The 24,376-nt window shown below is 35.7% G+C and overlaps 4 protein-coding genes across 4 annotated transcripts; 3 read left to right on the top strand and 1 right to left on the bottom strand.

Moving 5' to 3' along the window:
* Nucleotides 1–174: 174 nt before the first annotated feature.
* LOC121263214 (methyltransferase N6AMT1-like) lies at nt 175–1,781 on the top strand. The gene is made up of 2 exons (XM_041166049.1): nt 175–442; nt 861–1,781. The coding sequence occupies exon 2, from the start codon at nt 873–875 to the stop codon at nt 1,635–1,637; it is 765 nt and encodes a 254-aa protein (XP_041021983.1). The 5' UTR covers nt 175–442; nt 861–872; the 3' UTR covers nt 1,638–1,781.
* Nucleotides 1,782–5,590: 3,809 nt separating this feature from the next.
* On the top strand, nt 5,591–10,092 carry LOC121263205 (DNA repair protein RAD51 homolog 3). Its single transcript, XM_041166040.1, is given in 11 exon segments — nt 5,591–5,820; nt 6,685–6,783; nt 7,376–7,462; nt 7,465–7,497; nt 7,782–7,815; nt 7,887–7,957; nt 8,044–8,270; nt 8,550–8,681; nt 8,869–8,935; nt 9,056–9,282; nt 9,899–10,092. Coding segments are annotated over 10 exon segments (1,038 nt in total). The 5' UTR covers nt 5,591–5,708; the 3' UTR covers nt 9,232–9,282; nt 9,899–10,092.
* A 1,766-nt stretch (nt 10,093–11,858) lies between these two features.
* Nucleotides 11,859–15,623, top strand: LOC121263180 (transketolase, chloroplastic). The gene is made up of 7 exons (XM_041166010.1): nt 11,859–12,414; nt 12,799–12,889; nt 13,005–13,110; nt 13,226–13,508; nt 13,710–13,858; nt 13,983–14,136; nt 14,393–15,623. The coding sequence occupies exons 1-7, from the start codon at nt 11,911–11,913 to the stop codon at nt 15,350–15,352; spliced, it is 2,247 nt and encodes a 748-aa protein (XP_041021944.1). The 5' UTR covers nt 11,859–11,910; the 3' UTR covers nt 15,353–15,623.
* A 3,982-nt stretch (nt 15,624–19,605) lies between these two features.
* Nucleotides 19,606–20,834, bottom strand: LOC121263171. The gene has a single exon (XM_041166000.1). It carries the CDS (start codon nt 20,716–20,718, stop codon nt 19,969–19,971), a length of 750 nt encoding a protein of 249 aa, XP_041021934.1. The 5' UTR covers nt 20,719–20,834; the 3' UTR covers nt 19,606–19,968.
* Between the last annotated feature and the right edge of the window lie 3,542 nt (nt 20,835–24,376).

Genomic DNA, 24,376 nt, shown 5'->3' with positions numbered 1-24,376 from the left:
CACCAAATTCCTCATCCAAACCTCCAATCAACTCAAAAACAATCATGCTTTAACACGTTAACATGGCACATTCATAATGATTTCGTAAATCAATCTCTGAATTAAAATTTATTTAAAATATGTAATTAAAAATGATAAAGTATAATTTTTAAAGGCAAGTGAAAATCGCCTCCACCACTCGACGCTGCGACTACAAATTCGTTTCCCGAGTTAAAACGAGGATTGGTTCTCTTTTGCGTGTAATATACAGTCAACCCCTGCTGGGAGCTGGGCCCCAAGTTCCAAGCGCTCGAGAAAGAACGCCGGCAAACAATTCGGCTGGCCGGGACGGGACTGGACGCGACGGGACAGCGAAACCAGTCTCGAACCCAGATGAGCTCTACCCTTCCAAGATCATAAAAATTTGGGGGTTTTCTCGCAGAAACGGAAGAAGGACACAGAGGTATTTATTTATTTATACTTTCATTTTTCGAATCCCAATTAAACCATTCCTTTTGCTTTCTGCTCTGTTGATTTTTCTATCTCGGCTTAGTTCAGAGTTTACTTTCAATCGATTATGAACAGTCTGAGCACCCTATATGATTTGCATTTCATACTATTTTTCGTTTGTTACATTCGAAGTTCGTAGCTTTGGCTTAGAAAAAAACTATGTTTATTTTTTTTCGTTCATTTCGATATGTAACACGGCAACCTAGAACTAGAGCCCGCACAAATCACTTTACCAACAAAGTTAAACAGTAGAGAGGTAAGAGGTAGGAGTAGGACAGTGTTAGCGCCAATGGTCGAACTTGGAAAAGCCGTTCTCAATACTTGGATTTCTTTTTCTCTTTGCCTTATTGGATAGTATTCCGTTATGCCAGGATCTTGACAAGATGTCCTTCAGAACAGCCCAAATCCGCCTCGTTAGTTCACATCGTGAGGTTTACGAACCCTGTGATGATTCATTTGCACTAGTCGATGCACTTCTGTCTGACAGAAACAACCTTATAGAGCATCATCCAACGTTGTGCATGGAAGTGGGTTGTGGAAGTGGGTATATTATTACATCTTTAGCTCTTATGCTTGGACAGGAGGCTCCTGGGGTCCACTATATTGCTACTGATATTAACCCTCATGCAGTGAGGGTGACCCGTGAGACCCTAGAAGCACATGGTGTTCATTCAGAGTTGATCACAACAGACATTGCATCAGGACTGGAGAAGCGTCTGGCCGGATTGGTTGATGTAATGATTGTGAATCCACCATATGTGCCAACCCCTGAAGATGAAGTTGGTCGTGAAGGAATTGCCTCTGCTTGGGCGGGCGGGGAGAATGGCCGGAGTGTTATCGATAAGATATTGCCAATTGCAGACAATCTATTGTCAGATAAGGGCTGGTTGTACGTGGTCACGCTTACAGCTAACAATCCCTCAGAGATTTGTCTTCAAATGAGACAGAAGGGATATGCTGCTAGAATTGTCGTCCAAAGATCAACAGAAGAAGAGTCTCTCCATGTCATAAAGTTCTGGCGGGATTTTGATACTCGGGTAGATTTAAAGGAAATGGCGGCGACAAACAAAACAATTCCTGCAAGAGTTATGGAGTCCTTGGTCTCACAGTTTCCTCTATCTGCATTCTGGAGAAGCGGGCCACAGTAGCTTATAAATGAGGGGGTAAGAGAGACTTTGAGTGAGGCAACATATTCGACCTCTATTCAATGAAGAATTATTGTTTTTGAGTTTGTTGCAGTTGGGATTGCTGAATGTTTTTATTTTTTGTGAAAGAAAAGGCTCGTTTCATGATCAAGACTTGGCGAAGAGTTACTTGCAAAAGTGCTATGTACAGTCGACCCATACAAGCTGTACATAAATGGCAAGCTGACATTTATTATAAAAATAAAAAACGAAAAATTGAACAAAACTCTGTTTTGTAAGGAAATGGATTCCCGCTTTGGTGCTCTGGTCAAAAGCTTCCATTGATCTCGCCTTCGGCTTGCTTTGTGGTGTTGTTCCTCTCAGATCGTTTACTTGCGTGGTGTTGTGGTCTTCGGCTTCTTGCATTGTGGTCTTCAAGTAGATATGTGCTCACCCATTCAACCCCATCATCTTCCTCGTGTGTGTCTTCGGCTTCAAATAAGCAAGACGCCATTTCTAGACTTCAAATGAGCATTTTTTAATTTCAAAATCTCCCCTCCACCTGCCATTTCTTCTTCTTTGAATGTCCTTATGTTGTTTGATCTTTCTATCTGAAGCCACCCCCGCTGGGGTGGGGGGAGGGGGCAAGGTCCTCGCAAGCCTTTTACACGTGATAAAGAAAACACCAAAAGTATTTGCATGCGTGTATAAAGATTCATTTATCATCATAACCTCTCTCTTTCTCTCTCCATCTCTAGTATCTGAATCATTTACCAAAACCCATCTTTTATATGTAGTAAGCTTTTGGTTCCCCTTTTAATCTCTGCTCATGTTCTTTGCCCACCCATCCTTTTAAAGCCTCCCTTCTTCTTTGTTATGATTTGATTCAGGTGCAGAGCGACTTTGTTTTAGGCTTCGTTTGGATCTTTAATTCCTCTCAACTCATCATTACAATTTTTTCAAATTCTAACACAAAATATAATAAACAATTTAACTTTTTTAAATTTCAAAATAATAATAATATTAAAAAATAATATTCTAACAATATTTTATCATCTCAACTCAATTTAATTCAACTCACTTCAACATCTAAACACAACCTTAGTATTTCATCACTCCCATAGTCTCTGAGTGTGTTGGGTTAGTTAGTTGGTGAGTTTTCAATCTTGCTTCTTTGGACTTAGTTATATTTAATGGGCGCTACACTTCTTTGTCGAAATTAGTTTTGGGTATGATACAGATAGTGATTTTTTTTTTCTTTTTTAAAAGTTCCTACAAATAGTGGTTTCCCTTTTCAATGTTTATTCCTTCTCTTTGGATTTGTTTTTAATTTTTGTTTTCTTCTGGGTGTTTTTATTCTCCTCCTACAACAATCAACTGGTTTCAAAATCTGTAAAAGAGAGAAGAAACGCAGAGAGGGAAATTGAGGTGGGAGATGCCTCAAACGATGCGGTTTTGGTGTTAAACGAAACAGTGCATTTTGTTTTTTCCACATAAGCACCGTTTACGCACTGACTGTATGAGTTGACTATATCCAACATGTTTTATTTGGTAAAGAGCATCCAGACATGGGAAACTCCGTTGATGCTTTTTTTAGGCCTTATTTATTTTTAGAGATGAGATGAAATTTATTGAGATTAAAGTTAAAAGTTGTATAAAATATTATTATAATATATATTTTTAATATTATTTTTGTTTTGAGATTTAAAAAAGTTGAATTGTTTATTTTATTTTATTTTAAATTAAAAAATATGTAATAATTAGATGAGATAATATGAGAAGAGTTGATAAGTTTTTTGAAAATAAACGAGACCCTAGTCTTGCTTAAGAAATAATAGTGTCCGACATTCTACTTGATTGAACGACACTCTCTAAGTGGTTTCTCACCGATTTCGATTACACTGTTAATGTTTTCTTTTGAAACTTAGGTTCGTTTGGATTGAGAATTAATTTCAATTAATTTTATTGAAATTAATTTTATTTTATTTAATTATTATAATTTTTTAAAAACTTTTACTCAAAATATAATAAATAATTCAATTTTTAAAATCTCAAAATAATAATAATATTAAAAAATAATATTTTAATAATATTTTATTTAAATTTTTATTTTTATTTCAACTCACTATTCAAATCTCAAAATCTCTTTGAGGTTTGACTCCCGTTATTGTTCAAACCTACTTTGAAATAGGTAAGCGCCAACATAGCCCCGTTTGGATAGTAAAATGTTTCATTTCATCTTATCTTATCATTACAATTTTTTTAAATTTTTATACCAAATATAATAAAAAATTTAACTCTTTCAATTTTCAAAATAATAATAAAATTAAAAAATAATATTCTAATAATATTTTAATAATATTTTATTTAACTTTCAATTTTTATCTCAATTCAATATCCAAGTGACACCTTAAACAATTGAGTTTTAATATATAATATACTCATATTAAAATAAATTCAATGATTAATGGATAGAAGGTTGCACCGCAGACAGGAATGAGGGAGGAGAGTCGTCAACATTTCGACCAGGTGTTACTTTTGGAAAATAAGGGTTTGGTTTTTTAGTACAATAAAATTATATAAACTATTTTTAGAATAATACTTTAATCAAAAGTTATGGGTGATACCACATCTGTAAAATAAAGGAAAAATTGACGAGAATGTAGTATATAATATTTAAAAAAATAATAATAATTTAGAAAATCAAGCTTCTCTTTGAAGGAGAATCTGAACAGCATAATCAAAATGCAAATCAGACACCATTTTTTAACACAAATGGATCTTCCAATAGTACCAAGCTTAACCACCCCGCATATATCAGCAAAATAACCTATCTTGCACATGAAAAGCAAGTTTAACTGAAAATTGAGATGATTGATTAAACAAGAAACAGTACTTTGTTGAAGGCATATCGATATGTAGACTACTCAATTTAAACCTTCTACATGCCAAAGTAAATGAGTTGAACCCCAAACGCTAAACAGCTCAAACTTCTGAAAATAAGATTGGTCGAAAACCTGCATAAGAACAGAAAAATTAATGTTCAATACACTAACAAGCGCTGAAAGATTTCCAATTGATCGACACAAGATTGCAAAGAAAGTTGGGGGAAATATCTTCTAAGAAATATTCAGATACCATAAACGGATGTAAAGTAATGGTCAAAATACCATAGCTCATAGTTAGGCTTAGGCCACCAATAGGGACAATAAGACAAACAAGAAAGAGATAAGGAGGAACATGTGAGCATGTAAGTGTTAGAGGGGTCAGAAGGAAAGTAGGAAGAGAAAGGAAGCTGACATACGCAAAGAAGTCAGGTCTCATCACTGTAGACTAGCACACGCAACAAGAAGATATGTAAAAAGCCTTTTAGCAAATGACAAAAGGACTCTCCCTCTCGATAAAATCTTCTTATTCTTTAGCAACTTCTCGAGGAAGATAGCAGCTCCAACAAGAAGAGTTCCTATTTTCTTTGTACAGTGAGAAATGAGACGCCATGTGAGACTGTAAACGGGTATAATTATATTGAACTTTTCCTCCCCAAATGTCTGTGGACGTATATAACATGTCGAAGCACGTAAATATGTGTGCCATGGATGTACACATCGCCATCGCGCAACTGCATTGGAACACTGTCAAGGACTCCAAACAATACCGCTCAAGGCCTAGTCGACTCAATGGACCGGAAATGACTCTTTATCTCATTTCGACATATTATACGATTTTTTCAGCATCATCACAATGGTTAGTTATTACATCTGATACGTTGCTAAGTTGACAATAATAAAATAATAATTATAATGATACATAAGAAACTTGACATTCTGTTTTTAAATGTTTTTTCTCAATTTGGGCTTAGCCCACAGGAGCAGATTAGCCCATTATACTATTCTAGTGGCCCCCCTGAATAATACCCTTTTTTCCAATTTGGGCCTTAATTAACCCACCCTTTTTCCTTTTTCCTTCCTCCCGCAAAAACTCGATCAAGATATATGGAAAATTTCAAGCACTACTGCTTTCCCTTGCCGCTTCCCGAATTTCCAATTTTCCATTCAAGAAAGCAGTCTCTCTCTCGGCGGCGCTTGCGTAGAGTAAATGGAAGTGGGAAGGCTGCCCATCCCAGCGTCACAGAGAGGCAAACTGATATCGGCAGGCTATACCACCCTGTCTTCGCTTTCTTCGCTCTCTCCCTCCGACCTTGCTCTAGGTACCCACCATTCACATCTTCCTTTTTTTTTCGCGTTATTTTTTTGCAAACTGGAGATCTGTTCATGAAGATCTTTCCGCAGACTTTGTATAACAACTTTTTCGTCCTAAGTTTCAGTCATCTTTGCTCTCTTATAATGCACCTCGAGAAGTGTTCGATGTAATTACTCTCTGAGTTTCTTGATCAAAGATTCGCTTCATCGTTCTAGGTCTGATTATAATATTTTGCCAGTATTTTCCTATCATAAATATATCTTTAAATCTTGTTAATAGACTTGATTTGATCGAATCACATTGGCATTGCTTATTGTGGTTTTGGTTTTAGTAGTTTGATTCCTTCCCCACGAGTTAGGGTTTTGAAGAGAAGAGAAGAGAAGAGAGCACGGTTAATGGAATTGGAACCTGGAATTCCAGTTCCATCAACTTCTTGGATACTTCACTGTTTCCTCCCAAGACTATAACACCTGACTGGTTTTTGTTCAAATAGGAGTACATTTTCTCAGTGAATGCATTTTAGAATTACCCTGACGGTTTTTGCTATTTTACCTTTGGACAATGTTACTCGGCCGCCCAGCTCTAACTGCTGGGCTGACCACTAGTTGTTTTTTTTTAACATTTTTTAACCATTTAAAAAATATATATATATACAAATTCACTAGTAGTGACTTCTTTAAACATTTTAAAAAAATACACTAGCTGTCAAACCTAGGGGAAAACCCAAGGGGCCAACTAGCATTTCCCTTTACCTTTTTCGCAAGGTTCCATATATCACAACAAATTCTTTTTTTTCCTCACCTGATTCAGCTTCTTCAATTTCTTAATTTTGTTGGATTGGAGTATCCTGACAACAATTATCCTTGAACAGATCTAAGAATCTCAGATAATGAAGCTGCTGAAATTTTGAAGGTTGCATCGCTTGGTAGTAGGTTGGATGAGCCAGAAGGAGGTCGTGCCATTGTTAATGGTATATATTATCTCTATGATATATGATTCCTTCTGTTTTTCATTTCAAAGAATGAAGAATATTTTGAGAGAATCTGAAGGGAGATCTCACAAGAGACCTAATGTAATGTCACAATATCGTGGTTCTGCCCAAAGATACTCTCTATGCTGGATCCTTGCCTGTATAGGATGGCATGCTAGCATATCAATATTGATTTCTGCACCTTATGCAATTATAGCCATCAAACCTGTAGTTGATTACAAAAACAAAAAAGAAAGCTGTTTACAGCCATCTCTGGCAAATGACTTGTTTTTCGAAAATTCTATACTATCTGATGAGTTTGTTCAATTAATACGGGACCTGTTGTCCTCTCTCATGTGCATAATCTAGTTGGCCATACGTTTGGTGACATGCCATTTGTTGTACTTTTGGAAGGGAAGTTACTTTAACCTGCTGTTGATCTTTCTACTACGCAAAAGAAAGAAAGAATAAGATTTTAAAAAAAAGCATTTCTTGAAATCATTAATGCAGTCCTGTAATTTGGTTGGAGCAATTTTGTTATTTTAGTCACATTGACCCAGTTTGTTATTTTATTAGCTCCTGCCTTTTGCAGGTGCACAAACTGCTTGGGATATGCTTCATGAGGATGAGATGTTTCCCCGCATTACGACATCTTGTTTGGATCTAGATAACATCCTTGGTGGGGAATAAATTGCAAAGAAGTTACTGAAATTGGTTAGTTTTTCTTTTTTCTCACAGGAATCCCCTAAATGTTGTTCCCTATTTGAGGAGAGTAAATATATATATATATATATATATATTTTACAATGCATGCTATGCTTTATGATCATTGATTCATGTATGTGTTTGTGTATGTATATTCTTTTAAAATACATGCTATGCTGTTATGAATCATGATCATTGATTCATATGCTTTTGGTACTTTTCTTATGAGCGTAAATACTCAGAAAGTGTTGTGATGGTAAGGAAATGATAGGTTTATTACTTTTATTGTTTAGGTGGAGTTCCAGGCATTGGTAAAACACAGCTAGGGTATGGGTCGTCATTCTATTTCTTTCCTTGTGTAATTTTCTTGGACTTCCAACAATTACTTAGATTTTCAGGATTCAACTTGCTGTCAATGTTCAAATCCCAGTTGATTATGGTGGCCTAGGTGCAAAGGCAATATATATAGGTAAGTTCCTCAACTCCATTACCGTTCCTCGCTGACCACTTGACACTGGTGTCCAACTGCTCTTGTTGTTTTTGCTGTAATCTTAGATACAGAAGGCAGCTTTATGGTGGAACGCGTTTTACAAATTGCTGAAGCATGCATAGAAGACATGACAGAATGTAATGGCCTTTTGCGGAAGGATTTTCATGCTGGCCAACTTAAAATGCACCCCAACAATATTTTGGAAAACATATTTTATTTCCGTGTCTGCAGTTACACTGAGCAAATTGCTCTTACAAATTACTTAGACAAGTTCATCTCAGAGCATAAAGATGTAGGTATAGTATAATTTTTTTCTCTCCCTCCCCTTCCCCCCAAAAATTAAAAATAAATTGTATACAACAAAAATTCCCTCTAGTACATGCACTCGTTGGTTATAAAGTATTAAAGTATATGAGACTTCTCATTTGCTAATAAAGTTTGTCTCCCGCTTTGAGTGTTGTTTGCTTATATGCACCTTTGTGTATAAATTTATCTGCACTTATGTGGATATATACAGATATGTATGTGAGTACTTGGACTGTAAATCTTATAATATAAAAATCTTATCCAGGTTAAGGTTGTTATTGTTGATAGTGTTACTTTCCACTTCCGACAAGATTTCGATGACATGGCCCTCAGGACTAGATTACTAAGCGGAATAGCTTTAAAGTTGATGAAGCTTGCAAAGGAGCATGGTTTGGCGGTAAGGATGAATTTGGTCTCTTGTAGGATTTTTACATTGCAAACTTGTGACAAGCATGATATGCCAATTCAGGCAGAGATTTGAATGCAATAAATCCTACTTGTGTTGTTCAGGTTCACCGGCTTTACCCGCGATATCTGACCTCCACTACTCTTCTTATTCTAATATCTTCTGCTCTTTCCGGCAGGTTGTTTTACTGAATCAGGTGACCACAAAGTATATAGAAGGTTCATTTCAGTTAACTCTAGCATTGGGTAAGTTTAATCCAATTTAGTTTCCACAACCCCACCTGAAATTCCTAGTTTCCAGTCAGCAACATACTTCACCACAATCACATGGTCACTCCTAAGATTTCATTTCATCTTGCCGAGCAGGTGATAGCTGGTCACATTCTTGCACAAATCGAGTCATTTTGTATTGGAATGGAAACGAAAGATATGCATACATTGACAAGTCACCCTCCCTCAGATCAGCATCAGCACCGTATTCTGTGACCAGTAAAGGCATTAGGAATTCTGCTTCGACCTGTAAGCGAATCAGAATGATGTGACACAGATTGGGTGAGATACGAGCTAAAAGACTACCTAGCATCAGCATCACGGTAAGTTTTCTCTAAATGATTCTGAACAAATTATAGCAGCCAACATATCTATTTGTTTTGTTATGGCCTCTTGAATAACTAAAGGTTGTTTAAGAAGTCATCCAACCGAAGAGTCGAGCGTTACCCGAAGTTGAACCAAAAGTCAAGTGCTTTTTATAATTGACTTCAAACTTTTCTAGCACATAAATAAATAAGCCCATTTGGGGCCCAACTCAGGTGTTAAATTAAACAAATAAAGCGATAATGAAAACGTGAATTCTAAGTTGCGTGACTGACCAAAACCTTAGTATATAAATTAATAAAAAATAGATCATTATTGAGGAAGGCAGTCGATATTTGAATAAAGAAAACTGAAGGTGACTACCTGGTTTACGACTCCCACGTATTACTTCCAAACGGAACGAATAGCGTGTAAGAGGATTTTATCTCAACAAATTTTCTAATTTAATTATCTAATTTCATACCTCTCAATGTAAAATATATCTCGAAAAAAATTTACGCTAACAATTTTTCATTTTTCTTATCCATTTTTAGTAAGACCTAATAAAAATAAGTGTTTTTCTAATTTTCTTTTTTCAAAAATTTTCACTATCTATACATGTTCTTTCTCTTGCAGTATGAAGTGATCGGCCAGATTTAACCATCGGTTTTCTTATATTTAGGTAGGAGTGTTGAAAACGCTTAAAAAACTATCATATTATTTCAATACTCTTAGGATCTTAGTCGTTCATTCTCTATTATGAATGGTGTTATTTTGTCATTAAGTTATTTTATTCTTAAGTTGGTATATAAAATATATTATTCACATTATTTAAATAGTGAGATTTTATTTGTAAAATTTAAATTTTAAAATTTTTCATCCAAATCAAATTATATCATGTAAATAATTTATTAGATGAGTTGTTCACTCAACCTATAACGGATATTTTATGCCTAATAGATGTTGAATTAGTAATTACCAACAAACAGGATCATGATGTAACTGCCCAGAATTCCACCCTTCCTTCCAAGCGTTTCCAAATGTACAGAACGATCGATCCTGATATTTGTTATGTAATTTGGGCATGTGCTACTTTCCCTCTCCGAAAATTAAGGAATATAATTAATTTGAGATCCCTAGACTTTGTCTAACAAATTAGATGCCATGCATCTGTAAAGAATGCCATCCAATTAGATGACTTGCCATCTGTGACACATCAAGTGTCATGTGTCTGGAGATTAAATAAATGTAGATGTGCCGGTGACCATGGGGTTTGAGTTTGAATGACAAATCTTTGATACTGCTTTGGACCAAATTTTCAACACATGGCAAATAATGATATGATATATTATTCTACACCAATCCCACCACCAAACTTCATGACCCACTTCTATCTTTCCAACAAGCCACCCTCATTTACTTTGGACGATGCATGATGGATGCCTTGATCTGTTGGCAGATAAAAATAATTGGGGTTTATCTATATGTCGGCCTTCTTTTTTTATATAAAATCATTGAACTTTGAAGCAATTATTGATGGATTGAACGGATACGCGTATCCGTTTACTTTACTTTATATTAAGTTTAGTACTTTTCTTGCGGTGAAATACAGATTTTTGTTTTTATATAAAAATATTGTTATCATTTTACACTTTTTTTTTTTTTTTTTAATTTTATATACCACATTATTTCTTCTCCACTCATAAAAGACGTTGCAACCAACATGAGCCCACCTCGGAATGGATTGTCAGAGTCCAAGGCTGCACTATTGGGGGAATATCCTATTTCTGGGACCCGAAAATCAACCCTTCGATAAGAAGAGAAGCCACCATCTTAGTCTGCTTTTGTTAAGCCTTTCGTCCATAGAAAAGCAAATTTGTAAATGCCATAGTAACACTAGCGAACAATATATTCCATACCAGCTTCCGGAACAGCCTATTCTCTTGACAATAAAACCGACACCTACTTATTGCCGCTACTGTTAGTGGATATGAAAACCATTGTTGAATCAGGTGGGTGAATCCTTCCTCCATGCTATATTTGAAAAAACATACATAAAAAGAAAAACCCATTTGAGAGTCAAGTTTCTTTGAGTGCTACATCTAAAAATGCCACCCCCAGTCATTCTTAGTGTTGAAATTGCAGTGCTGCCAAAGAAGTAGCATATTCTAATATTCTTGTCTTGAATCTTCCTACATCTCTAAAATTTATAAGCTCTACAACCATTTAATAAATCAAATGAAAAATACATCTATGAAAAATACAAAATTTAAATCTATATTTTTTTTTTATAAATTAAATTCTGCTCCATCAACAACAATAGTTTATACTCCACGCCCGTTCAAGAACAAAATTTTTCAAAAACTAATACGCCACTCTTAAAGGAAAGGGATATGCTCATTGTAATAAGAATATTAAAAAGAAGTCAGCAAAACAGAAAAATGGAAGGCACGGCACTTCCTACCCACAGTCAACGGATCTGATGTCTTCCCTTATGAATCTAACGGTCAGTTCTCCCTACCTGTCATCATTTTCTGACGTATAGACGAGATACGGAGATAGTCCTCTCTCTCACTGATAAATCAAACGCCTCAGGCTCTCCATCAGCACCTCTCCCTCACTCCCTCTCTCTCTCTGAGGTTGCGGCTATGGCTTCCACTTCATCTCTGACGCTATCCCAGGCCTTCCTAGCCCGAGCCATTTCTCACCACCATGGCTCCAACCCATCATCATCTGACCGCGTGGTCTCCCTGTCCACACACTCTATCCCCACCTTCTCCGGACTCAAATCCTCACAGTCAAAGCCATCGACCCGAGTCCTCCACCGCCGCCTTGCCGAATCGAACCGCCAGATACAAGCCTCCGTCGCTGAGACCCCCACTGCCGTCAAGACTACTGAGATCTCGTTGGTGGAGAAGTCCGTCAACACGATCCGGTTCCTGGCCATCGATGCCGTGGAGAAGGCGAACTCGGGTCACCCGGGGTTGCCCATGGGCTGCGCCCCAATTGGCCATATCTTGTTTGACGAAATCATGAGGTACAATCCCAAGAACCCCTACTGGTTCAACCGCGACCGCTTCGTTCTCTCCGCTGGCCATGGCTGCATGCTCCAGTACGCTCTGCTTCACCTAGCCGGCTACGACAGTGTCAAGGTGATTTATTTATTGCTCTCTTCACCTTCTGTTTTGGATCTCTCATGAAATTGGTGAGAATCTCTCTCTCTCTCTGGATTTGGCTTGATCATATGCTTTTGTGACAAGGTTTTATGAATACGGTTGCATGTTGGGTTCGTCACAAAACGGGGATAAGCCTACCGCCAGTCTGTTTGCTGAATTTATTTTCTGTCTCTTTAATTTGATATACTTTTAAGTTGGCAGTTATTTTGCGTGTAGCTCGTGTGTTTCAACTATTGATAGAAATTTTTTTTGTAAAATTATATTCTGATCATTGTTATTCTTGCATCACTTATGGCCTGTGTAGGTGAGATTAAGTTTTTATTCTATTTTCTAAATGAAATACTTGGGATCCACTGTCAGGAAGAGGACTTGAAGGAATTCCGTCAATGGGGAAGCAAAACCCCCGGACACCCGGAGAACTTTGAGACACCTGGTTGTGAAGTCACTACAGGTTAGACGCTTATTTCCAAATTTTATCTAGTTGATCAATTATTCTATTTTTTCATTTGAGTAGCGTTGTCTTAGCTGTTTAATCTATCTCTATTTTGTTCTTTTACTCTAAACAGGTCCTCTTGGCCAGGGTATTGCCAATGCTGTCGGTTTGGCTCTTGCAGAGAAGCACTTGGCTGCTCGTTTCAACAAACCCGACAATGAGATCGTTGATCATTACACGTAATAATAACTATCTCGATCTCGTAGCAATTTTTTTTTTTTTTAAATGTTCGTATATAAAGTTAAAGTCCTCTATCTTGTTTGTTTCTGAAGTATCGGTGTTTGTCTTCTCTAGATACGCTATAGTGGGAGATGGTTGCCAAATGGAGGGGATTTCAAATGAAGCTTGCTCCCTTGCCGGACATTGGGGACTCGGGAAGTTGATTGCTTTCTATGATGACAACCACATCTCTATTGATGGTGACACAGCTATTTCATTCACTGAGACTGTTGAGACCCGTTTTGAGGGTCTTGGTTGGCACGTTATCTGGGTGAAGAATGGTAACACTGGCTATGATGAAATTCGTGCTGCCATTGAGGAAGCAAAGGCAGTAAAAGACAAGCCCACTTTGATCAAGGTTAGATATTCCTGATATGATGATTCTTATTGGCTCTCACGTCCTTTTCCTTAGCAATCTATAGAAGCATGCAGAATTTAGGTGTCAGCTATCTGGTGATGCATTGAAGTCGTTCTGTATTGAAGGTCCTTAAAAGAACATCTTCAAGCCAATTGATAGAGTTTGATGTGCTCGACTCCCTTTTTCATTTGATGTTCACAGGTCACGACAACTATTGGTTATGGGTCTCCAAACAAGGCAAACTCATACAGTGTACATGGGAGTGCACTAGGTGCCAAGGAAGTTGATGCTACCAGGAAGAACCTTGGATGGCCATTTGAACCTTTTCATGTGCCTGAGGACATTAAAAAGTGAGAATGCATAGAGATGTATTTATCATTGTTTGTCATACCACTATTATCAAAAAACAAAAAAATTGTTTGACATGCCACTAGGGTTGATTTGGTCTCACTCAATTTTTTTGGCTCTTCTCAGGCATTGGAGCCGCCATGTCCCCGAAGGTGCTGCTCTTGAAGCTGCATGGAATGCCAAGTTTGCTGAATATGGTAAGAAGTACAAGGAGGAATACGCAGAGCTCAAATCTATCATTGGTGGTGAACTACCTGCTGGATGGGATAAAGCACTTCCTGTAAGTAACAATTGATCATTTTGGTTGCTCTGCTTCCTTACACTTCATCATTCTAAAATGAGCATGAATGTTACTCCGAAAAGTATTCTACGCCACATCTGATTACATAATTAACTTCTATTTTTCAAATAGTCTATAATCTGTTAACTCCAGTTGGTAGTCATATAGACTAGCCCATATTCACAAAGAAGAGTCGCATGATGGCATAGATTATCTTATATGTTTTTTTTTTTTTTTTTTGGTTTCTCTTTCCCAGACATATACTCCAGAGAGCCCTGCGGATGCCACCAGAAATCTGTCTCAGCAATGCCTTAATGCCCTTGCAAAGGTTCTCCCTGGTCTTCTTGGTGGCAGTGCTGACCTTGCTTCTTCCAACATGACATTGCTTAAAATGTTTGGAAACTTCCAAAAGAACACCCCAGAAGAACGCAACGTTAGGTTTGGTGTTAGAGAGCATGGCATGGGAGCCATTTGCAATGGCATTGCCCTTCACAGCCCTGGGCTGATTCCATACTGTGCTACTTTCTTTGTTTTCACCGACTACATGAGAGCAGCTATCAGGATTTCTGCCTTATCCGAAGCTGGAGTTATCTATGTTATGACCCATGATTCAATTGGGCTTGGAGAAGATGGCCCAACCCATCAGCCAATAGAGCACCTGGCAAGTTTCCGGGCAATGCCCAATATATTGATGCTCCGCCCAGCAGATGGAAATGAGACTGCTGGAGCATACAAGGTTGCAGTCCTTAACACTAAGAGACCCTCTATTCTTGCCCTCTCTCGGCAAAAGCTTCGCCAACTTCCTGGTACTTCCGTGGAAGGAGTTGAAAAGGGTGGCTATACCATTACCGACAATTCTTCGGGTAACAAGCCAGATGTTATTTTGATCGGAACTGGTTCTGAACTGGAAATTGCGGCCAAGGCTGCTGAGGAACTGAGAAAGGAAGGGAAAGCTGTTAGAGTTGTTTCCTTTGTTTCTTGGGAGCTCTTTAATGAGCAATCAGATGCCTACAAGGAAAGTGTTTTGCCAGCAGCTGTGTCAGCTAGGGTTAGCATTGAAGCTGGATCAACATTTGGGTGGGAGAAGATTATTGGTAGCAAAGGCAAGGCAATAGGAATTGACCGGTTTGGGGCAAGTGCTCCGGCCGGGAGAATATACAAAGAGTTTGGTCTTACTGCCGAAGCTGTTATTGCAGCGGCTAAAGAACTTATCTAGGCTTGGTTGTTAGTCTTATGTCACGAAAACTTGCTGTTAGGCAATTTGGTTTGAGTTGGTAATTACCGTGAGGAGGCCATTCCCGGGAGATCTGTTTTCTGACAGTCTCTTCTGTTACAATAAAAGGCAAGATTAAATTTTCATCTTTTGTAATGGTTCCTCAATGGAGCACATAGATAAACGAGAGAGTAAGAGTTTGCGATTTTTCGTGAATTTGTAACAAACTCTTGGACCTGTCTTGAGTTTTGCAATGTTATGTGGTTGATTTTAACGAGGGTCATGATCATACATTGACGTCTTCATTTTTAGTTGTTTTACATTTGGAAGCAATTGGATCGTATGTGTGGGAGGATCTGGAATCATGTATCAATCTGCTTATGGCTGTTATTTTTCCTCAAATAGCCGATCAAGGATTTTCAAATTGGCCATAGAAACAAAATCACTTCCTCTAAGGTTGATTGGTAAATTTGGGAACAACTGTTTTAAATAAACAAATGGTTCTTATCAACGAAGTTGAATAAGTGAATAGTGGATGGGTTGTTGAAAAGGGTTTTTGTGCCCCGCCATGAGAACGTCATATGGATAAATCGGATCGGACAATCGTTTCAAGCCATGGAATGGGACCTACCCAGTCATGGATTGGAGCTTAATGTCTGATAAACTTTGGAGTTTGGAGCAGTGCTAAAACTATTTTTTGTGTTCATGGGGTCCACCAGTGGGAAGGGGAAGGGAAGATGTTGATCTATTGCTAAGTTTGTGGTTGTTGTATAAGATCCAGTCCTCAGCCTCACCTAACCATGTTGCGATCCACGATCAAATGCTTCTTCTGCAAATACACCAAAAAGTTACAAAAAGTGCGTACCTTTCCTCTAATATAGGATTGTAAATCAATCAGTCTCTTTGATAATCTGTTCAGTATTCGTTCTATTAAATTCGAATCGAACTCGATTCAAAAAAAAAAATTCATTAGTAAAAGCAGATATCCGTTCGAATTATAAATGACACATATCCGACAAAACTTGACTCGACTAACCCGTTCGTTTATGCTCGAATCGACTCGTTAGCTCGAATCGATTAAAACTCATTCATATATTGATAAATATATATATATATATATACACCTATATATACATATACATATATATATGTCTGTATTAACTAATAATAAAGGCATACTACTTTTATAATTAAATATATAATATGTAATCTAATTACTTATGTCTATATAGTGAATATATTTCATAAGTATATTTTATAATTTATATAATAATTAGTTGAAAAAATTTAATAATTTCATATACTAGTATGTAGGAACCATATATGAAATAGATATATACTATCATATTAAGTGTATGTATTAATAATATATGTAGGCATATAATATATTATTATTTTGGATAAATATCAACTAGTTAGATACTAATTATTTATAAATTTTTTAAAATTTTATAATTCAATAGATGTTCTACTTGTTAGTTGTATAAATTCAATATTATATTTTTTATTTTTATTTTTTTAATTTATTAATTATTAAATATTATTCAAAAATTAAAAAATAAACAATTCGAGCTCGAACTGAAAGTTTAGTTTATCGAGTTGAGCTCAAACAAAGAATAAAAAATAATCTCAAGCTCGAGCTCGAGTATTTTGAGTCGAGCCAAGCTCGGCAAGCCAAAGATCAGCTCGACTCGGCTCAATTACAGCGCTATTCTAATATATACACCCCCCTCCCTCTCCCCACGGGAGTAATTGACGGCTGAGTTTGTAATTGTTTATTTGTAGAAAATATCACTCACTATAAAGAGTATATTAGCATATCAGCAGATCCAGCATATTCTCTCTCTCAATTTGGGTACTAAGTCTCTATTCATGTGGAATCACGAAATTCAAGGTGATATACAAAATTATTTGATAAGCAAGCAGTATTAGGTTGAGAACGATTTGGTGACAATGTTGTTGGGTACTTCCAATATAGTTAGATACGCATGCCTGCTTCTTGGTCAAGTTGTTAGTTACATGGGTTTCAGAGGAAAAGAATTTGCCTCTTCACAAATTTAGGTAACAACGAACTTCGACAATAATATTTAATGAGAAATGATATTTGCAATCATAGAGTGTAGAAATGTCGCACAATTATTTTAAAAAAAATTAGTTAATACGAGATCTACATAAAAAAAAAATTTAATAATAGATCTCATTTTTTTTCAAAAGAATTGCACGACATTTATGCACTCCGCAATTGTATTTAACACTACTCATATTCAATTCTTTGTTCAGACATCAATTTAATGCGGGGATCGGTTGTTTGAATTTTGAAACAAAAAAAAAAAAAGATCTTTATAGAGTATATAAGTATTAAGCAAGAATAATAACGATTCACTGAATCCTGTGACCTGGAACAGAAGAGGGGTTGCATCGGTAGCTGTTCACCAACCATTCACGGATTGATTGGTCGCTTCGATTATAGTTACGAAGCAAAGTATTCAACAAGATTTCCAAATGGTTAGATTAGATATGGATTTGTGAATTAATTACAGTAAAAAGAAAAAAAGTTGTGTTTTATTATGAGCATTGGAAAAGTTAACTTCAACAACATATAAAGTAAGCCCAACTCTCCATTTCATTCGGGGGCCAGTTAATTGAACACCCTCTGGATTAATTGCTATTGGACAGAACAAATTAAGCCCGAAGCCCATATCAAAGACCCCTAGATCAAGTGAAATGGGCCCAGGCCCAAATAACGACATGCCGCGTCCATAGATTAGAGGTTTAGAGCCGAAAACGGAAAAACAAAAACATAGCAAGAACGGGAAGTCGTTCATCATTCAAATTTAAAATTCACTTTATAGCACTCGCTTAATATATCAACATCATGTTGCTTTTGAACCAATATGTTTGATATGCTGGAAGCATTGATCTTGCAGTGCATCAAGGAATGATTATACTTCAAGTTCTTGATGGGAAGCCACAGCAAGCAGTGTACTTAGAACGGAAACTCTCACTTCCAGCACAATTTTAGCTTCTTAAAACAAACTCCTATGCGAACTTCTTTCTGTGGGTAACAACTTCTATAAAAACTTCCCAAGTTATTTTATACTCTATTGGGCCTACCTATTGTACTGTTCTTACCTAAAACAAATGCTTCGCCTTTTCTCATTTGTTTATCCGAGCTATAATTACAACTACAGGACTGCTACATACACAAAGGAATTATATAAAAATAATCTTACAAATTGATGTGGCTTCCTTTGATCTGTTAGATCCCTTACAACTATCCTCCGGAGTGCATAAATCATTGACCGCCAGATTATGAGCTTTTGATATGAGTAGATTTGTTGGTAAAGATGATGCTAGTGGTGTGTTTGAACAAGCCATGAAATTAAAATACCAAGGTGTTTCACCAGGCACTAAGAGATTAAAATACATCATGTGAAATATGGGTCCAGCCAAGAAATGAATTTAAATGAAGATATGATATTTGTTATTCATTGACATTGACATGCAATTGTTTCATATTTTATAACTTTCAGCAAGATTGTGTAGTGATGCCACAATCTGTCTGATAGTGTACACCTAGATTGGATTGGATCTCATAAAAAAGTAGTATACAATCTAGGATTTCAGCAGGATAGATAAAGATATTTTTCTTTAACTAAAAATTTCATCCTACAAGGGATGGTTTACCTGAATGGAGGTCATCTGGTTTAGCATGGCCACACATAGGGAAACTCCAGGCAAACTTTGTTTAGCTGCAAATGCATGTCTCTTCCAAGATGCTCAACAACGAGTAACATAGCCAAATTATGCTCCTCGCATAGGTGTTACTTCCACAGGCTCAAACTACTTTTCATGGGGAAACAATTATCAAGTGGCCTGCCATTGGCAGGCTTAGCTTACCCTTGAATCAAATACCAGTTAGCACTAAGCAGAGTGCTTTTCCAGCCCAGGTACTGACCCTCGTTCCCACCAACTCATCACATAGAATCTAATCCTTATTCAAACTTCCTCCACAACCTTTGTTTTAACGATCTTGATAAACACACTCTTCCACCCCCATTTCGTTGCACCCACAACTTTGAAATAATGGCTTCATAGTAGTTCAAGTGCTTGCATTTTGTAAGAACAACAAACTCGTAATAATTCAATGAATTAAGATGGAAATGATAACACGGAATTGAAGGACAAGATAGGCACATAGGGATGTATAACTTCATTTAAAAGAAAAAGGAAAGTAAAAAAGGTAAGAAGGCAGAGGCAACCAAAGCTGGGAAGGTAAACTTCCAAATGATCAAGTGTGCTTTGATGACATATTAACTCGTTAAACTCTTTCGATCTACAGATATGCCCTTAGATAAAGAGAAAACCGGAAATGTAACTATTTCCGCTCCCAAGTAACTAGTATAGATAAATTCACCAACCTCTAACTAACATCTACCACAGAAATTGAGAGATACGGGTGAACAACTCACAAAAAACTACTCCACCTCAGACCTCTCTCTCTAATTTGTTTGAATGCCAACTATAATTTGTTCAAATGTGATAAAGGCATTAACCAGACGTAAACAAAAGCAATGAAGTCCTCACAAACCATAAAGCATCGAAACAAGTGCTTTCTGCTATGACTCGTTGTCTTCCTCCTGCTCCAGCTCCTGAAAATATGTCAATGCCCCAAACACCTGCGCCTTCGAATCCTTCACTCGGGCAACCAAGTCCTTGAAATCCCTCAGATAATACTTGATATCATTGTTGGTGCAATTTTCCATGGCCGCCTCGATTTCCGTGGACAAGTCCTTGAGTTCATTAACCATTTCCAAACACCCCCTAATGTTGCAAGAATGGGCCTTGTGGCAGAACAAGTCTTTTGCCAATATCTCTTGGAACCCATGTCTAGCGGAGTCGATCTCTTGACTATAGCCACGAATCTGGAATTTCAGCAAGTGCCAAGCCTGGTCGTCGGATTTCACCTCAATCACGTAGTCTACAACTTTCATCTTTACCTTAAGGTCAAAGTACCTAATAATCATACCGCTGCTCTCTCCGCTGGGTTCTAGGGTGGACACTGGAGCAACGAGGGTCTTGGGGTCGAATCGCATTAGAGTGAAGAGCAATGCTGCCGTGGCTGTGGAGGCCATGGTCGGGAAGGTGATTCTGACGAGGGACATGAGGGTCTGAGAGAGTGCAAGTTTTGGCTCCGGCCATGACGATGATGGCGATGGCGATGGCGATGGCGATGCAGATCTGACGGATGATGATGATGGGATTTTGAGGAAGAGAGATGAGATGGGCTCAGGGAATGATGAACGGCGGTGACTGAGAGAGAGGTATAGGGTTTGGTGACAATTGTGAAATCTAGATAGAGACTCCATGGATTCGAGAAAGACGAATTACGAAAACTAAAAAGTAAAACCCAGTCCTGGGAAGAGGAATTCGAAACCTTGGCCTGGGAACGGGCGGTTTGAGAAGACTGGCCTGGTTGAACCGGGTGAATGAAATTCAGCCCGCGTATGATTGATGGACGTGGATTAGATGGGTTTCTTTGAAGTGGACTTGGATCTGGAGGCCCAAGTCTAGCCTGCATCTAAAAAGTCTCTCAAATCATTTACTATTGAATCAATTGAGTAATTGTCTTTTCTTAATTTTCATATAAAAATTATTCAAATTTGATAGTTCTGAGAACTTAAGAGACAAATTATCACTCATTATAATTTAGGGTACAAATTAATAAAAGGTAATAATTTGGAGACGCAATATTTAGTTTTCAAGCATATAAACTATGAACCTTAAATGTTTGAGTGATTATGACAATTGATACAGCTAATCGCCCATTTTGAATAGAAAAAATTATAAACACATCACTTTTTATAATACATTACATAACTATATTTTAAAATAGATGGTAATTTAGTAAAATATTTTATAAAAATAATATTATTTTATAAAAATATTCTCATTTTAAAATATGTGTTGTAAAATATGTTATAAAATGTATCGATATCATTACTCATCAGTTTGGGCCATCAACGACAACAACAAGAGATGGCAATGGGAATTGCTTGTGAGTAAAAAATATTAAACCTTAATATTCAAACTCGTCGAGGTAGTGACGAGGACAACAAGACACGAGGAGCAGCTTGTGGGACCTTCGATCTGTGGAGGGAGAGATAAGAGCCAAAGATCAAGAGAGAGATAGGGGGGGGGTTAAGGCTTTAGCCCTAACTAAAAAGGGGTTGTTTGGTTTATTAAACCAAACGAAGTCATTTTGAATTTTTTTTCTTACTCGTATTAATGAAACGACGCAGTATAACTTATTTAAATTAAATAACATCGTTTTATATGTTTCTCTACTAGTTTTGACCGATCTCAGTATTCAACGACCGGTTTTGCTTGACCAATGTTCTGTCCATCCCTAATATTGATTGCGATTTAATCCCTTGTTTCTAGCATTACATGGAATCTTGGGAAGCATTTAACACCCATAAGTACACTACGTCAAATTTAATTGTTTATCATAGGGATTACTGGGGTGGGAAATCTTGGATTGAGATTCGAAAAATTTTATGCATCAATCACTATTTATTATTATACTCTATATTTATAATTTTTTTTTGTTCATAAGATGGGAGTGTGAAGTAGTGAATAATGACTAATGAGAATAATTTTTCATTTTATTAAAGTATAGTTTGGATAATGAGATGAGATTAGATAGTTTTAAGTGTCGTTTGGATTTGAAGATGAGTTGAGATGAGTTGTAAATAGTAATGAGATTTGTGAGTTAAAGTTAATGAATAACAGTGAAATGAGTTGAGATGAGTTGTGAATAAGATGAAAATTAAAAGTTAAATAAAATATTGTTAGATTATTATTTTATAATATTATTATTATTTTAAAATTTAAAAAAATTAAATTGTTTATTATATTTTATGTATAAATTTAAAAAAATTATGACAATAAAATAAAATGTGATAAAATATTTTTACATCCAAAGCCTAACATTCGCAATGACTTCAGTTCCATTTCATATTAAGAGACACCGTGGATCTTACTTTCTAGGTGCTAAAAAGTAAAATGCACTGTATATAAGTCAATATATAAATATATTATTTACTGTGATATTCATTACAATTATATACAAATTTTAAAATAATAATATTTTTATTTCCTAATTAAAGTATCATATATATCTAATCACTTTTGTAAACAATATTAAAAAATAATTATAGCTCTTTCCGTATGCACTCCTAATAAATTTTTCATTCTATCTTTTAAAATACATTATTAAAACTCATTTTTTCTATTTTAGATACTAACTTTTACAATAGATCATATATCAACTTATCTATTTTTTCTTCATATCATTTAAATATTATATTTTTTAATATTTTTTATTCATTTTAAATATTTTCTCTAACTACTAATGATATATTTATATATTTTGATATTTAAAATATATTTTCATATACAATGTCATATAATTATGTTTTATTTTAAATTAATCTAAATTTACAATATCATGGTATATACCTACAACTACGCGCACCACCAACAGACATTTTGGTTTGCTATTGCACCCCATAAAATCATCTATTTCCTTAATACATATGATCTCGATTCCCCGTACACACTCTGCACTACCATGTTTCGAAAGTTTACTTTCTGGTTTATGCAGTGAAAGAAAGTAACTTGGGACTAAAACGGAAATAAAATTTACTTTCTAGTTTCAGCAATGAAAGAAAACAAGTAGAAGGTAAGAGAGAGAAATGAATAACAAATTTATACATTTGTGAACAGTATCTACTAAATGTAACGGTGGTACTGTAGCAAACTGTATTTTAAAGATGAAATACATAATCCATTATAGGGATATTTTAAACTCTTTCCTTTAAATTTTACAAAAAGTTAGGTTTTACAAGAGCTATTGGGAGTGCTCTTAGAGCATTTTTATTGACTTGGCCAAAGTCCAATAATAGTTAAACTTTAGTCAATATGTGCCAAAAAACCATTATATAGGATTTGACATCTCTATAAAATGTTAGATTTTTGCTACAGTGGTTCTCTAAATTTGTAGGTGAACAGCAGGTTAGCTAAATATTAAAATATTCAATGTTAATTTAATATTTAATAAATGTAATAAATATTAATTTAATTTAATTAGAATATAATTATTATTAATATTAAATTAATAGAATTATAAAGTGTGATACAATTAAATTAAATAAAAAATGATTAAATTAATAATTTTTTATTATTATATAGAGAGTAAATGACTAATCTAATATAGAGATTGAATTTAAATATAATAGATAAATATAAAAATGTGTGATATTAGTTAAATTTTAAAGATAAATTTGATCAAATCATTCAGAATGTTTTTAGATTTGATTGGTGAATAATACAAATTGGGTCCCATCAAGGGGTTTGGTGCGAGAAAGTGACACTGCAATTTGGAGCAGCCACCACCACCAACCCCAACCGGAGAAATCTCCCAACAACCCCCGTCATAATTATTAAATATACCTTTCTCCGTAGTCCATTTGCAAGCCAAGAAAAAGAAAAACACAAGTTACGACCACCACGTGTTTCAAGCACAATCTGCAATCGGTCTTGGCACAAGACAAGGATATTCATTATTTTTAGAAGAGATGTTATTCGGGCCTTGGATTCGAATATGAGTTAAAGATAAATTGTAAATATTAATAAGATGAGTTATAAATAATAATAAAATTTATAAATTAAAATTGATAAATAATAATAAATAATAATAAGATGAGTTGAAATAAATTATAAATCTAAACCGGGCTAAAAGACGATAAAATATTTTAAAGATTAAAAATAGGCTCGTCACGTGAATTTATATTTATTTTTATACATTTAAGAAGGGGGTTTGAAACTCTTTACTTCTATTTTAGAGCACTCTCATTAGATTAGTCAAAGTTAAATGACATATTTGATAAATATAAGAGAAATTTGATTTTTAGATATTCCATTCACATAAATCTCCACATTAAAATAGCTATTTTTTCATTA

The sequence above is a fragment of the Juglans microcarpa x Juglans regia genome, chromosome 1D (genome assembly GCF_004785595.1).
Source record: "Juglans microcarpa x Juglans regia isolate MS1-56 chromosome 1D, Jm3101_v1.0, whole genome shotgun sequence".
NCBI classification, from domain to species: Eukaryota; Viridiplantae; Streptophyta; class Magnoliopsida; order Fagales; family Juglandaceae; genus Juglans; species Juglans microcarpa x Juglans regia.
The sequence above is the reverse complement of the archived record's forward strand: the minus strand, read 5'-3'. Positions and strand labels throughout refer to the sequence as shown.

Excerpts from the sequence above, each read along its gene's own strand:
- LOC121263214 (XM_041166049.1), top strand. The coding sequence starts at position 873 with ATGTCCTTCAGAACAGCCCAAATCCGCCTCGTTAGTTCACATCGTGAG.
- LOC121263180 (XM_041166010.1), top strand. The coding sequence starts at position 11,911 with ATGGCTTCCACTTCATCTCTGACGCTATCCCAGGCCTTCCTAGCCCGA. Across the intron at positions 12,415-12,798 it reads CCGGCTACGACAGTGTCAAG|GAAGAGGACTTGAAGGAATT; the intron begins GTGATTTATTTA and ends ATCCACTGTCAG. Across the intron at positions 14,137-14,392 it reads GATGGGATAAAGCACTTCCT|ACATATACTCCAGAGAGCCC; the intron begins GTAAGTAACAAT and ends TCTCTTTCCCAG.
- LOC121263171 (XM_041166000.1), bottom strand. The coding sequence starts at position 20,718 with ATGGAGTCTCTATCTAGATTTCACAATTGTCACCAAACCCTATACCTC.